Source organism: Euleptes europaea, chromosome 21 (genome assembly GCF_029931775.1).
Source record: "Euleptes europaea isolate rEulEur1 chromosome 21, rEulEur1.hap1, whole genome shotgun sequence".
Taxonomy (NCBI): domain Eukaryota; kingdom Metazoa; phylum Chordata; class Lepidosauria; order Squamata; family Sphaerodactylidae; genus Euleptes; species Euleptes europaea.
Genome location: NC_079332.1, coordinates 10,206,134 through 10,220,033, shown reverse-complemented (window position 1 = coordinate 10,220,033; position 13,900 = coordinate 10,206,134). Strand labels below are relative to the sequence as shown.

The 13,900-nt window shown below is 48.0% G+C and overlaps 1 protein-coding gene across 1 annotated transcript; it reads right to left on the bottom strand.

Moving 5' to 3' along the window:
- Nucleotides 1-228: 228 nt before the first annotated feature.
- Nucleotides 229-13,452, bottom strand: LOC130492820 (acyl-coenzyme A synthetase ACSM3, mitochondrial-like). The gene is made up of 13 exons (XM_056866605.1): nucleotides 13,261-13,452; nucleotides 11,569-11,779; nucleotides 10,750-10,957; nucleotides 10,095-10,238; nucleotides 8,121-8,277; nucleotides 6,548-6,627; nucleotides 4,634-4,757; nucleotides 3,712-3,792; nucleotides 2,999-3,100; nucleotides 2,736-2,863; nucleotides 2,085-2,184; nucleotides 973-1,092; nucleotides 229-315 (listed from the first exon to the last, which is right to left on the bottom strand). Exons 1-13 carry the CDS (start codon nucleotides 13,450-13,452, stop codon nucleotides 229-231), a joined length of 1,734 nt encoding a protein of 577 aa, XP_056722583.1.
- Nucleotides 13,453-13,900: the final 448 nt, after the last annotated feature.

Here is a 13,900-nt window from a genome sequence, read left to right as displayed (position 1 = left end):
AACTTCAAAATAACTGTAGGGACAACCAAAGTGGCAGAGAAAAACCTGTCCTGTTTCTTGGTTTGCTTGCTTCAGATTGTTTGTCGGAGATGCATTTGTACATTTATGCTAGCAAGTATCTTAAATCTGCCAGCGGCAGAAACCTTGGGGTAGTTTGAATTCATTGCGGTCTCTGACCCTGGGACGTAGCAATATCTGCTCCATTCCGTTTTTACAAGGGAAGTTCACTTAGGCCATTCCCCACTCTTTCTTCCTCAGCAGCTTCCTTTGGGTTTTGCCAGTGATCGTCTTGGGTAGTTGTTGAACAAACTCTATCTAATTTGAAAAAAGAGAAAGGAAAAAAGGAGAGAATCTGAGCACATTAACTTGGATTTGCAGTCGCAGTCATCAGTTGTGAATTCTTGAAAAAAAATTGTTTGTGATGGCTAGAGGTGTCTTTGGTCTTTTATGCATGGCCGTTTCCCTCGCAGTCAACCCTCAGACGATTTTGGGTCTTTGTGTTGATTATGCATTACATTTCCAACTGTCAGAGGTCGCCTCGCTCTCCCTCTGCCTTTCCCTGCGTTTATCCCGTGTTTTCAGAGACTCGTTTTATCTCGAATTTGAAAACGTGGGCGAGACGCAGGGAAACTCGGGGAGAGCGAGGAGACCTCTGACGGTCAGAAACGGCATGCATAATCAGCACAATGTCCCGAAGTCATTGGAGGGGTGACCGTGAATGAAACAACCTTGCATAAAAGACCTTTAAGACGAGGCTGAAATGAAAGAAGATTGCCAACTGTTTCTTCTTTTCCCCCGGGCAAGGCTCCTGTGCTTTTAGTAGGGGAGGGCAGGTTTCTCCTACTCTGTTCCAGTTTCCTTTTTGCTTCCAAAAGTCGCTTCTGTGTGCCGCTGCAGCAAACGGAGCACGCCCCGCCTCCAGCCCAACAACCCTGGCAGCGTGCTACTGAGAACCAGTGGTGCTGTACTTGCCTTCCGAGGGTATTTGTATGGAGCGGTAACTTTTCGGACGTGCTCCTGCAGTTCCAGAATTAATTTCTCTTTATCGTGTGACTGATAGGCAGGAGACAGGACGATGAACGCCTTCACTACCTGGAACCAAATCAAGCGGAAGATCCATTAGTAACATTGAAATCTGTGCTTCTTTTCGTTCTTAATAAGAGTATATTTCTACCGCTACAAAATGGAGGATAAAGAACCAAGGTTGTATGTGATCTTGAGCATTGTTTTCTCTATCACACTATAAAAATCAGTTTTCCTCCCCGTTTACTCTGGTTGTGATTCTTTTGCTATCTGCCCTTGGGATTAGTCCATTGGCAATTTATTAGCAATTATTTAGACATTAGCAATATTCATTTATGGAGCTGAACCTTCCTCACAGGCTTGTTGCGAGGGCAGACTGGAGGAAGGAAGAACCACAGATACTGTCCTGAACTAACTGGAAGAAGGAAAATGTGATTGATAAGTAGGTACCACTAAGCTTAAAGCCTGATACTGCTTGGGTCCAGGATCCCGGAAGGTATGTGTATGCGCATAAAGTGCCATCAAGTCGCAGCCAACTTATGGCGACCCCCATTGAGGGCCTTTCAAGGCAAGGGATTAAGCAGAGGTGGTTTGCCATTGCCTTCCTCTGCAGAGTCTTCCTTGGTGGTCTCCCTTCCAAGTACCGACCCAGCTCGTCAGATCTCGTAAGATCTGATGAGACTCGGCTGTATGATACCATTCCACATCCCGACAAGAGGGTTTGCCAACTGTGAAATGCATTTCCCTGATCAGCTGCTTCCCGTCTGTAGCTGGGGTGGGGGGACACAGAACAAGCTTGGTGATGGTGTCCTATTCACTATTCTGGCACTGGCGTTCCTATTGGTCATGTTGTGTGCGTGTAAAGTGCCGTCAAGTTGCTTCCGACTCATGGTGACCCTACAGATCAATGTCCCCCACAAAGTCCACAGCGTCAACAGCCTTGTTCAGGTCTTGCCAGCTGAGGGCCGAGGCTTCCTTGACTGGGTCGATCCATCTCACGTTGGGTCTGCCTGTTTCCCTGCTGCCTTCCGCTTTTCCGAGCATCGCATCGGCCATGTTACCTCTCCTCTGATGGGGTCCGGACTGCTGACGACAGCTGAGTCTCCCACGGCTGGGTGCTCTGCCAGGGCGTTTTCCACTTCGAATGGTCCAATGCGATACCTGATTTTTAAAGGGAAAGTTTTGATCTTGGCCAACGATCGCCTGGAAGCAAAGTCTTGCATGACTGATATGATTAAAGGCTGTGGCTCAGTGGTAGAGCATCTGCTTGGCATGCAGAAGGTCCCAGGTTCAATCCCCGGCATCTTCAGTTAAAGGGACCAAGCAAGTAGGTGATGTGAAAGACCCCCGACTGAAACCCTGGAGAGCTGCTGCCCGTCTGACAATACTGACTTTGATGGACCAAGAGTCTGATTCAGTATAAGGCAGCTTCATGTGTTCATGTGTGTTCACCTACTACCTTGTGTTTTGGGGAGGGGCCGTGGCTCAGTGGTAGAGCCTCTGCTTGGCATGCAGAAGGTCCCAGGTTCAATCCCTGGCATCTTCAGTTAAAGGGACTAGGCAAGCAGGTAATGGGAAAGACCTCTGCTTGAGACCCTGGAGAGCCGCTGTCGGTCTGAGTAGACAATGCTTACTTTGATGGACCCATGGTCTGATTCAGCATAAGGCAGCTTCATGTGTTCATGTGATTTGATGACCAAAAAGCAGCATACCCAGAAGATAAGATAATGTCGTCAGCCCGGGCAATAAACCGGATATATCCCTCTTCGTCTGCCAGTCCTCTGTCTCCAGTAATGTAGAAGTCTCCATGTTCTGTCGAGGCTGTTTTCTCTGGGTCATCCTGAAAAACAATGAAATGGCTTCTCGCAGACTGATCTTCCCAAACTCGTGAGCTTTTTACTCGATCACTCCATGGTTGACTTGCATGCCCCCCTTTCCAGATATGATTGTTTCTTGAAGCCTGCTTCTTTCTTACCACATAGCCGGTGAAGAGACCCAAGGGCCTGTTAGGTTTGATCCTGACTGCAATGTCTCCTTCTTCCCCAGAAGGCAGGCGATTCCCGTGTTCGTCGATTATCTAGAAAGAAGGAGAGTTGTCAGTCGGACATTCAAGGAGTTTCTTCCACTCCCTTTGGTAGAGGGTTTGTGGGTTAATTGGAAGGGCAGCCATACCATTTCACCTTACACCTTACTACACCTTGGGGAGGGGCTGTGGCCCAGTGGTAGAGCATCTGCTTGGCATGCAGACGGTCCCAGGTTCAATCCCTGGCATCTCCAGTTAAAGGGACCAGGCAAGTAGGCGATGTGAAAGGCCTCAGCCTGAGACCCCGGAGAGCCTTGGAAAGAGGTCGTGGCTCAGTGGCAAAGCATCTGCTTGGCATGCAGAAGGCCCCAGGTTCAATCCCTGGCATCTCCAGTTAAAGGGACCAGGCAAGTAGGCGATGTGAAATACCTTCGCCTGAGACCCTGGAGAGCCAATGCCTATCAGAGTAGACAATACTGACTTTGATGGACCAAGGATCTGATTCAGTATAAGGCAGCTTCATGTGTTCATGTGTGGACTATATGTTAACACATGTAGTTAAGTTGTGATTGGTCAGTTGACCGTATTAATAAACTTGACTTGACATGTAGTAAAGTGTAAGGTGATCTGATCATAGGTGTTCCCCTGGTTTTAAAAATACCAACCTGGACATCGAAAGGAGGGCTTGGCTTTCCCATGAAACCTGGTTTGACTTTCATCCCAGTCAATGTTGCACATAGCATGGTCTGTGAAAATAAAGGGCAGGCGTGTGCAGCAGGGTTGCCAACTCCTGGAGATTTGGGAGTGTGGGGAGTCAGAGTTTAGATAGGAAGAAAAGACTCAGCAGGGACGGGATGCAGTCTAGTCCACCCACACCAAAGCCGGCATTTTATCCTGGGCAACTGATCTCTGCAGCCTGGAGATCAGTTCTAATTCTGGGAGATCTCCAGGCCACAACTGGAGGTTAGCAACCCTAGTGTGCAGCCCGATAGAGGGGCTGTGGCTCAGTGGTAGAGCAACTGCTTGGCATGCACAAGGTCCCTGGTTCAATCCCCAGCATCTCCAGTTAAGGGGACTAGGCAAGTAGGTGACGTGAAAGACTTCTGCCTGAGACCCTGGAGAGCCGCTGCTGGTCTGAGTAGACAATACTGACTTTGATGGACCAAGGATCTGGTTCAGTATACGGCAGCTTCATGGGTATTAATGTGTCATGTGATGCATGCTGCTTCTAATATGTCTGCCAACAAGTCTAATAAATGCTTCTGCTCTTGTGGTGTAGATCTTCCAAACTGGATTTTTGCATGAACATAACAAACAGGGTAATCGGATACCAAACTAGGTGGGACATTGGAAAAATCACAAATGGATCTTCTCAAATTCTTCCCTACAGCATGAGGCGGGGAACAAATACCGTACCCCTAGGATTTAGGGTCTAGGCGAGAATGTCCTCACATTGTTCCAGAGCGCTACAATCATTTTACGCCACCGCACTATAGGGAGGGGGAATTGCTTAGTTTATTATCTGTCCGGCCCGCCTGTGATATTTTGCAGCCCTCAATGTGCAAACATTTGTGTGTGTCAACGTACAGTCTCCGTCTGCCCGTAGCCTTCCTGGATGTCCAGTCCTGTCTGGGCCTTCCACTCTTCCATCGTTTCAGGGTTCATTGGCTCCCCACCACTTAGACAGAACTTCAGACTCTTGAAGTGGTAGCTGAATAAACACACAGGGGGAAAAACATCCATCTATAAGGTTGCCAACCTCCAGGTACTAGCTGGAGATCTCCTGCTATTGCAACTGGTCTCCAGCCGATAGAGATCAGTTCCCCTGGAGAAAACGGCCGCCTTGGCCATTGGACTCTATGGCCTTGAAGCCCTTCCCCTCCCCAAACCCCGCCCTCCTCAGGCTCCACCCCCAAAACCTCCCGCCGGTGTTGAAGAGGGACCAGGCAACCCTATCCATCTATCTATGGTAAATAGAGTTGCCAGCTCTGGGCTAGGAAATCCCTGGAGTTTGGGGGGGGGTGGAACCTGAGGAGGGCAGAGTTTGAGGTGGGGAGGGACTTCTGGGGTGCATAATACCATAGAGTCCGCCTTCCAAAGCAGCCATTTTCTCCGGGGGAGCTGTCAGAATTGCAAATGTGGACGCAGGCTCAAAAAGGTTGGGGACCCCTGCACTAGTCTATGCAGTTATTCTGCTGCCTCTTACTGCCTTTTCAATAAATATGCTTTATTTCAGGTATGCACCAAGCCAGCAAGCGATGGACTTCCTTCGGGCACAGTTTGCCGTCATCCACTGAAGGGACAGAAGCCAGGTCCCAAAGAGGAGCTGGAATAAGGTAAGCGTTTTGTTGTTTGTTTGCATTCGTTGAAGTTTTGCCTTTGCTTTTATAGAGAGTTGTCTAAATAGTTGCTATTGACAAATCTGATGTTTGCTAAATGCTATTGACAAATCTGCTGTTTCAGTTGTTGGCTTTAATAACTTGGGTTCCAGGTTCTCTCTTTGCCACAGGCAGGAGGTTTTTGGGGTGGAGCCTGAGGAGGAAGGGGTTTGGGGAGGGGAGGGACTTCAATGCCCTAGTGTCCAATGGCCAAAGCGGCCCTTTTCTCCAGGGGAACTGATCTCTGTCGGCTGGAGATCAGTTTTAATAGTGGGAGATCTCCAGCTAGTACCTGGAGGTTGAAAGAACCCACAGCACCAGCTCAATATTTATCCAAAAATTAATAAAAATCAATTCAATTTCAAGTCTCGTATTATTAATATATATCAGAATAAATCACTGAATACATGTAGATAACAACACCACAATATGAAAGGTAAGCAAACAAAAATTGGTTGTTTCATCACAAAATAATCAAGGGTCATGAAATGCACTGGGTGGTAGAAAGTTCACCAGGTTCAAAAAATGAAAGTCCAAACGACTGTTGAAAATCACAGATTTCTATACAAGGTATAAAGTTCATTCTTGTATTCCAAGAAAAATGATTTTCCTTGGAATACAAGAATGAACTTTATACCTTGTATAGAAATCTGTGATTTTCAACAGTCGTTTGGACTTTCATTTTTTGAACCTGGTGAACTTTCTACCACCCAGTGCATTTCATGACCCTTGATTGATTATTTTGTGGTGAAACAACCAATTTTTGTTTGCTTACCTTTCATATTGTGGTGTTGTTATCTACATGTATTCAGTGATTTATTCTGATATATATTAATAATACGAGACTTGAAATTGAATTGATTTTTATTAATTTTTGGATAAATATTGAGCTGGTGCTGTGGGTTCTCTCAACTACGTTATATCAGCATACGTGTTATTTAATCAGTACCTGGAGGTTGGCAACCCTATTAATAACTGTTTTGTTGATGCAATTTTTTTTGTGAGCTGCTTTGGAGGGCACTTATTTTGGAGCAGAAAGATGGGATAATACATAAATAAGGATTGCCCCGGGGCTTCCGTTGCTGCGTGTCTTATTTTGGTTCTCTTACCACACGATGCCTACCTGCTCACGTTGTGCTGCAGAAGCATGCGAAAAATAGTCGGCGTGCCACAGAAGGTTGTTACAGGATAATGGGCAAGAGTCTGGGAATGACAGAAAAAGCTTGATAAACGGTATGATTCAAGAGGTCTCGCTTTTTACTACTTTGATTTTCACCTTTTCTGCAAACTGCATAGAGTTCATGGCAAGCAATTGCATATTTATGGCATGCCAAATTTCCTCTGAAAGAAGAGTCTGGATTGGGCTGGCCTTAAATCTAGCAGTGTGTGTTTATTCATTCATTCATTCATGTTTTCCAACTTTCTACCCCTCTCTCCCTGCCCAAAGCCGGGCTCAGAGCTGCTTACAAAGGGGTATAACATCCCAATTAAATAGATAAAAGCCTTTAAAACCCTTCAAACAATATTTAAAATAGCCCTATAAAACAGTCATACAAAACAGAAATGTCCTAAATTATCTAAGGTGCCTCTGAGGTATAACATACAGCTATATCCAGGCAAGCAGATGGCTAGGATCCCAAGCTGGATATAGGGGGGAAAGTAATCGCAGTGGAGGTTAGGGGAGGCCGGCGTTTATATATAAGGGAACCGTAGCTGGCCTCAACCATAGGCCAGGTGGAATAGCTCCAAGGTCCCGCAGGGCCTGGTCTCACTAGAGAAGCTAGTCTACTAGGCAGGGGCCAGGGCTGAAAAAGTACAGGGGTTTCCACACCTTGGGGTTGTTGCAATATCTTAATCTGCACCGTGGTTGTCAAATTGCAGTTGGTAAACCGCTGTCAGGTGGAACAGACATATTGGGCTGGTACTCCTGTTTTTTATTATCAGTACATTTGTGTCATTCTGGATTTTAAAAAAATGTTGATACTCTCGATGATCTGACTAGTTTCAGCAGTCGGCTTTAATAACTGTTTTGTTGATGGAATCTTTTTTGTGAGCTGCTTTGGAGTGCGCACGTTTGACTTCACGCTTGAAGTTCCCACATCTAGAAAGGGGCATGCGTCTTTCCTAAATCCCAGTACCAGGACATCTTAAGACAACACCCACTAAACTGAATTGTGTGTCTAAATGCGATGAGTGTCTAATAATTTGGTTTGGCTGTAATGCAATTCGAGTGGAGGTGTGTACATAAGGTAGGGTTGCCAGCTCCGGACTGGGAAATACCTGGAGATTTTTTTGTGTATGTGTGTGGAGCCTGAGGTGGGTGGGGTTTGGGGAGGGGAGGGACTTCAGTGGGTACAATGTCATAGAGTCCACCTTTCAAAGCAGCCATTTTCTCCAGGGGAACTGATCTCTGTCGCCTGGAGATCAGCTGTAATAGCGGGACCCTAACATAATGAGGCACTTTTCCCACCTCTTTCCTCCGACATTCTCCTATGCCCTCTGAAATTGTGGCCCTTTGGGTCAGTGGACACTTCACGAATATCAGAGAAGTGAAAGGGTGGGGGCTCCTGTGGGTGCATGTCTGCTGACAGTGCCGCTCCCCTTCTGCAAGTGGAAAACGGGGTGCTAAAGGTCCAAGCCTGTGTTTTGCCGTTTGACCGCTTGATACCAAACCGAGGAGGTGAGGGCGTCCTTACATTTAGAACCGTGGTTGGCTCAAACTGCATCTTGCCGTGAGCAAAGACACAGGACCCCTGAGTCCAAGAGGCGAACACGCTGCCAAACACAAACTTTACCCAGCCGGTATCGGACAGACCCCACATCATCCCCTCAGGATCCAGTCCCATCCAGTCCCTGTTGATAAGGAAGCAAAAACAATGAGTTTTGTTAGCAGGTTTTTTAAGAAGAAGAGAGGAGGAGAGTTCGTTTTTTATGTGCCGGCTTTCTCTGCCACTTAAGGGAGAATCAAACCGGCTTACAATCACCTTCCCTTCCCCTCCCCACAACAGACACCCTGTGAGGTAGGTGGGGCTGAGAGAGCTGTGACTAGCCCAAGGTCCCCCAGCTGGCTTCATGTGTAGGAGTGGGGAAACCAACCCAGTTCACCAGATTAGCGTCCACCGCTCATGTGAAGGAGTGGGGAATCGAACCCGGTTCTCCAGATCAGACTCCACTGCTCCAAACCTCTGCTCTTATCCACTATACCTCGCTGGCTCTCAACTTAACTTGCATCGGAGTGACAATAGCTGAATCAATAATTGACAGCAGTCAGGTGATTTTACTGAGCTGCAGTTCATGTGGGAAGACAGCTTCTATGAAAGGGACGTCCAAACTTGTTGACCCAAGGGCCAATTTGACATTAAGCAATTGGTGGGCCAGGTAGGCTTGGGGTCTGGTGGTGGTGGAAAGTGCCATGAAGTCGCAGCTGTCACTCGTGGTGACCACGTAGGGTTTTCAAGGGGTGGTTTGCCATGGCCTGCCTCTGCATAGCGACCCCAGTTGTCCTCGGTGGTCTCCCGTCTTAAGTACTAACTGTGGCCGATGCTGCTCAGCTTCTGAGATGGGGCAAGACTGGGCTCGCCGGGGCCATCCCGTGTGTGCATAAAGCGCCGTCAAGTCGCAGCCGACTTAGGGTGACCCTGTAGGGTTTTCAAGGCCAGAGACTGACAAAGGTGGTTTGCCGTTGCTTTCCTCTGCATAGTGACCCTGGTGTTCCTTGGTTTTCTTTCATCCAAATGCTAGCCAGGGTCGACCCTGCTCGGCTCCTGTGTTCTGACGAGGTCTGGGCAACCTGGCCATCCAGGTCAGGGCCTCGGACCTGTAAAGGGGGCTAATCTCTCCTTTCATGTCCATGTTTACTTCTGGATGTTCCATTGGGGTCAGGGAGCTGACCTGAGCCCTTCACAACCCCTAATTCAGTCTAATTAAAAACAAACAAACTTTTGTATTCTGGATGAGAAGGCTCCCTACACTGGTGGGCCATAGTTTGGAGGAGGAAGAGGAAGAGGAGGAAGAGGAGGAGTAAGAAGAAGAGGAGGAGGAAGAGGAGGAGGAAGAAGAGGAAGAAGAAGAGGAGGAGGAGGAGGTTTCGACTTTCTCTACCACTTAAGGGAGACTCAAACCGGCTTACAATCGCCTTCCCCTCCCCACAACAGACACCCTGTGAGGTAGGTGGGGCTGAGAGAGCTCTAACAGATCTGTGACTTGCCCAAGGTCACCCAGCTGGCTTCGTGTGGAGGAGTGGGGAAACCAACCCAGTTCACCAGATTAGCCTCCACCGCTCATGTGGAGGAGCGGGGAATCAAACCTGGTTCTCCAGATTGAAGTCCACTGCTCCAAACCACTGCTCTTAACCACTACACCACACCGGATCCCCACCCCACCCCAATATCTGCAAACGCTCCTCTCTATCTCTTGAGCTTTCAGTCACAATTTTCACTCAAGGATGGTTCTGGATTAGGCAATTGAGCGTGCTCCTCGATAGCCATGCAGTTGAGTAGCCAGGTCCAGAACATAGCTGGCCCCTGTTTTGTGCTGTATCTAAGGACCAGAGCATCAGACAAAGCGGCGTCCAGCCCACCAAATCTCACGCCACCATCGATCCTTTGGTCTTGAAGGGACTGCAACGGCCCTACCCGGGCCTTCCCCTCTCCGGAAACGGAAAGCGATACCTTCCGGCAACTGCCAGTCCCAGTCCGAGACTGCAACAGGAGTGCTCCACCATTTTGGGATAGCCTGTGGTGCCACTGGTGAAATAGATGGTCATCGGGTCCCGGCCCCTTGTTTTGACAGGCTGATGCTTGTCAGACGCGGCTCTTTAAAGTAGAAAAGAAGAAGAAGGAGAGTTGGTTTTTATATGCCGACTTCCTCTACCACTTAAGGAAGAATCAAACCAACTTACAATCACCTTCCCTGCCCTTCCCCACAACAGACACCCTGTGAGGTAGGTGGGGATGAGAGAGCTCTAAGAGATGGGTGACTAGCCCAAGGTCACCCAGCTGGCTTCACGTGCAGGAGTGGGGAAACCAACCCGGTTCACCAGATTAGCCTCCGCCGCTCACGTGGAGGAGTGGGGAATCAAACATGGCTCTCCAGATTAGAGTCTACCGCTCCAAACCACTGCTCTTAACCACTACACCAAGCTGTACACACATGCAAAATAGGAGCGCTAACCCTATTCAGACAATATCACAGACATGCATTTCACGAGCCTCATGACTGGTGCATGCTATCAGCACGCACAGTTGCCAGGTATTTTTTTTCTTGACCTCTCCCCCCCTCCCCTCCCCACAGCGAGATGTCATTTGGGACAGGAGCGACATTCACTTGAGCAGGTCGTGGAAATGCAGCCATCCTTCTCTCCTGCTTCCGGAGATCAGGATCCGGCTTTTCAGGAAGTGGCAGTCGGACACGACGGAATCCACCAGCGGTGCCAAAGCATCATTCGTGACGACACTCTTGGCTTTGGAGGCTTGAAGCCTATACAGAACGTCTTTCGCAGTCAACAGGACTGTGGCAGGAAGAAAGACGATGCCTAGAAGCGAAGCAAAGTGTAATTAAAAGGAAGAAAGCCATGATCCGATGCAACCCAGTCCCACCGGTCCTCCCTCCTAATTCAGAGCTTGTGGTGTTGGTACCGACCTGTAAGAGCTGGATTATAACATCACTACTTTTCGTGCTCGCCACGTTTGTTCATCTCAGTTCTTCGGAGTACCACCACCACGTGGTTTGCCCGCTTATACTTACTATTTGACAACTCCTCGTCTTTCTAGAGCCTTCTGTTCAGCTAGACTGAATGACAACCCCTCTATGGTTATGCTGGGCAGGATTTGGAACATACCATACCCAGACAGGACCTGTCCTTGCTCTTCTGGCTCTATTGATTCATTAGCTCACGCCCTCTTGGAATGCCGCTTCTATGAGGAACTAAGATCACGTTATATCTCTCCCCTTTTAACATATAAATCTAAAGCCTCTGTGTCTGACATAATCCCTTTTTTTATTAAGGGACAGAGATCCCAAGGCAACGTTGTCAGTGGCAAGATTGCTGTCAGTCCTTATTATCCCTCAAACATTAGATTTACGCTGCTCAAGATCAATGGATCAAGGAGCTTCGAAGGGATAAAGGAAAGGAAAGGTGCTGACCTGCTCTCATGCAGCCCACGGTTACGATCCACCACTCCGGTGTCCGTGGCAGGATGACAATGACCCTGTCTCCTTTGTGCAGGTCGCAAGGGCCGGAGAGCACGTTGGCGGCTTTCCTGGATAAGACTCCCAGCTCCTCGAAGCTCCACCGCACCTCCTCTCCTTTGCCACTTATCCACCACAGCGCCGGCTTGGAAGGTCTCTTTCCATCCTGTCGGACGCACATTATGGGGAGTCTGACTCAGTGGTAGAGCATCTGCTTGGCATGCAGAAGGGTCCCAGGTCCAATCCCCGGCATCTCCAGTTAAGGGGACTAGGCAAGTAAAAAAGGTAAACGTCCCCTGTGCAAGCACCGGGTCATTCCTGACCCATGGGGTGGCATCACATCCCGACGTTTTCTAGGCAGACTTTTATGGGGTGATTTGCCAGTGCCTTCCCCAGTCGTCTTCCCTTCACTCCCAGCAAGCTGGGTACTCATTTGACCGACCTCAGAAGGATGGAAGGCTGAGTCAACCTTGAGCTGGCTACCTAAAACCAACTTCCATCGGGATCGAACTCAGGTTGTGAGCAGAGCTTGGACTGCAGTACTGCAGCTTACCACTCTGTGCCACGGGGCCCATACTAGGCAAGTAGGTGATGTGAAAGACCCCTGCCTGAGACCCTGGAGAGCTGCTGCCAGTCTGAGTAGGCAGTACTGACTTGGATGGACCAAGTGTCTGATTCAGTATAAGTCAGCTTCATGTATTTAAAGGAAAGGGATGTAGGACACAATGAAGAAATCTTCTCTGATGTTATCAGACTGTTCCCATGCCTGGTCTTGCTGTAGGGTCTTAACTCTGAAAGGCCTAGAGAAATTAGGGTGGTGGGACTCAAGGACAGGGTGTCCTTGGGCCACTCACAGACTCTCAGTCTAACATACCTCACAGGGACAGAGGCGAGGAGAACGACATCAGCCACCTCGAGTCCCCTTTGGGAAAAAGACGGGATATAAATGAAGCAAATAAATAAAGTTAAGTGTTGCGAGAAGCCCAAGTTCACATCCCTGCTCAGCCTGGAAGCAAACTGGGTGACTTTGGTCCCGTCCCTCTCTCAGCCTGACCTACCTTAAATAGCCCATCAACTGAAATTAAAGAGTTAACAGAAGCGAAATTGGGGTAGTATTACCCAAGTTCTTTTCCCTGAAGTGAGAAAAATGCCTGCCTTTAACAGTGAAATTCAGGTATCTCCGAAGTAGACAAAGAACGTAAGTAGTCACCTTGGTCCATAGCCAATCCCCAAAACAATATCGCTGTTAATAGAATCATAGAATCATAGAGAGTTGAAGGGACCACCAGGGTCATCTAGTCCAACCCCCTGCACAATGCAGGAAATTCACAACTACCTCCCCCCGCACTCCTCCAGTGCCCAGAAGATGGCCAAGATGCCCTCCCTCTCATGAACTGCCTAAGGTCATAGAATCAGCATTGCTGACAGATGGCCATCTAGCCTCTGCTTCAAAACCTCCAGGGAAGGAGAGCCCACCACCTCCCGAGGAAGCCTGTTCCACTGAGGAACTGCTCCAACTGTTAGAAAATTCTTCCTGATGTCTGGACGAAAACTCTTGATTTAATTTCAACCCGCTGGTTCTGGTCAGCCCGTTGGTTCGGTTTTGTCACACCTTTCATGAAGACCAGCGGAAACAACCCAGCATACCTTTTCTTTTTGGCTCCATTCATCCAGCACGTCACTCGCGAAATTAAAATGCTCAGGCGCGTCCCTGAGGAAGGCGTAATCTGTGAAACCTGCAGACGCCACTCCGCTGCAACTCCTGGTTCTGTAAGGCACCCCGGAGGCACCGAAAGACCCGAGGACCGGCAGTCTGGTGAGAAGCTTCATACTACCCATGGTGGCTTATTTGGCCTTTCAGAGGAAGACAGGACGGAAAGCTCCCTTCCCTCTTCTGCTTCGAAACCAAACTCTGATGTCTTGGGTAGCTGGAAAGTAATTTCATTCAGCTTGTTCCACTGGATTTCAGTCGGTAGCTTCCCAAAGGTAGGAATTCTTTTTTTATATATATACATTTTTTAAATTTTCTTATTAAGTCACATACAATTTCAATATTGTCATCTTCAAAGTTACATAAAATAAAACAGTTTCAAACTAATCAGTCTAATCAGTATTGACTTTTTCTGACTTCCCCTCTCCCCTCCTCTATCATATTAATATCTATATAATCCCCTCTGTATTTGTTTTCTAATTCATTATAATTCATTGTACCATTTCGATAAACTACATATTATCATCCTATATACTTTAATTATTAAATACTTCATCCTTTCAACATTAATCAATT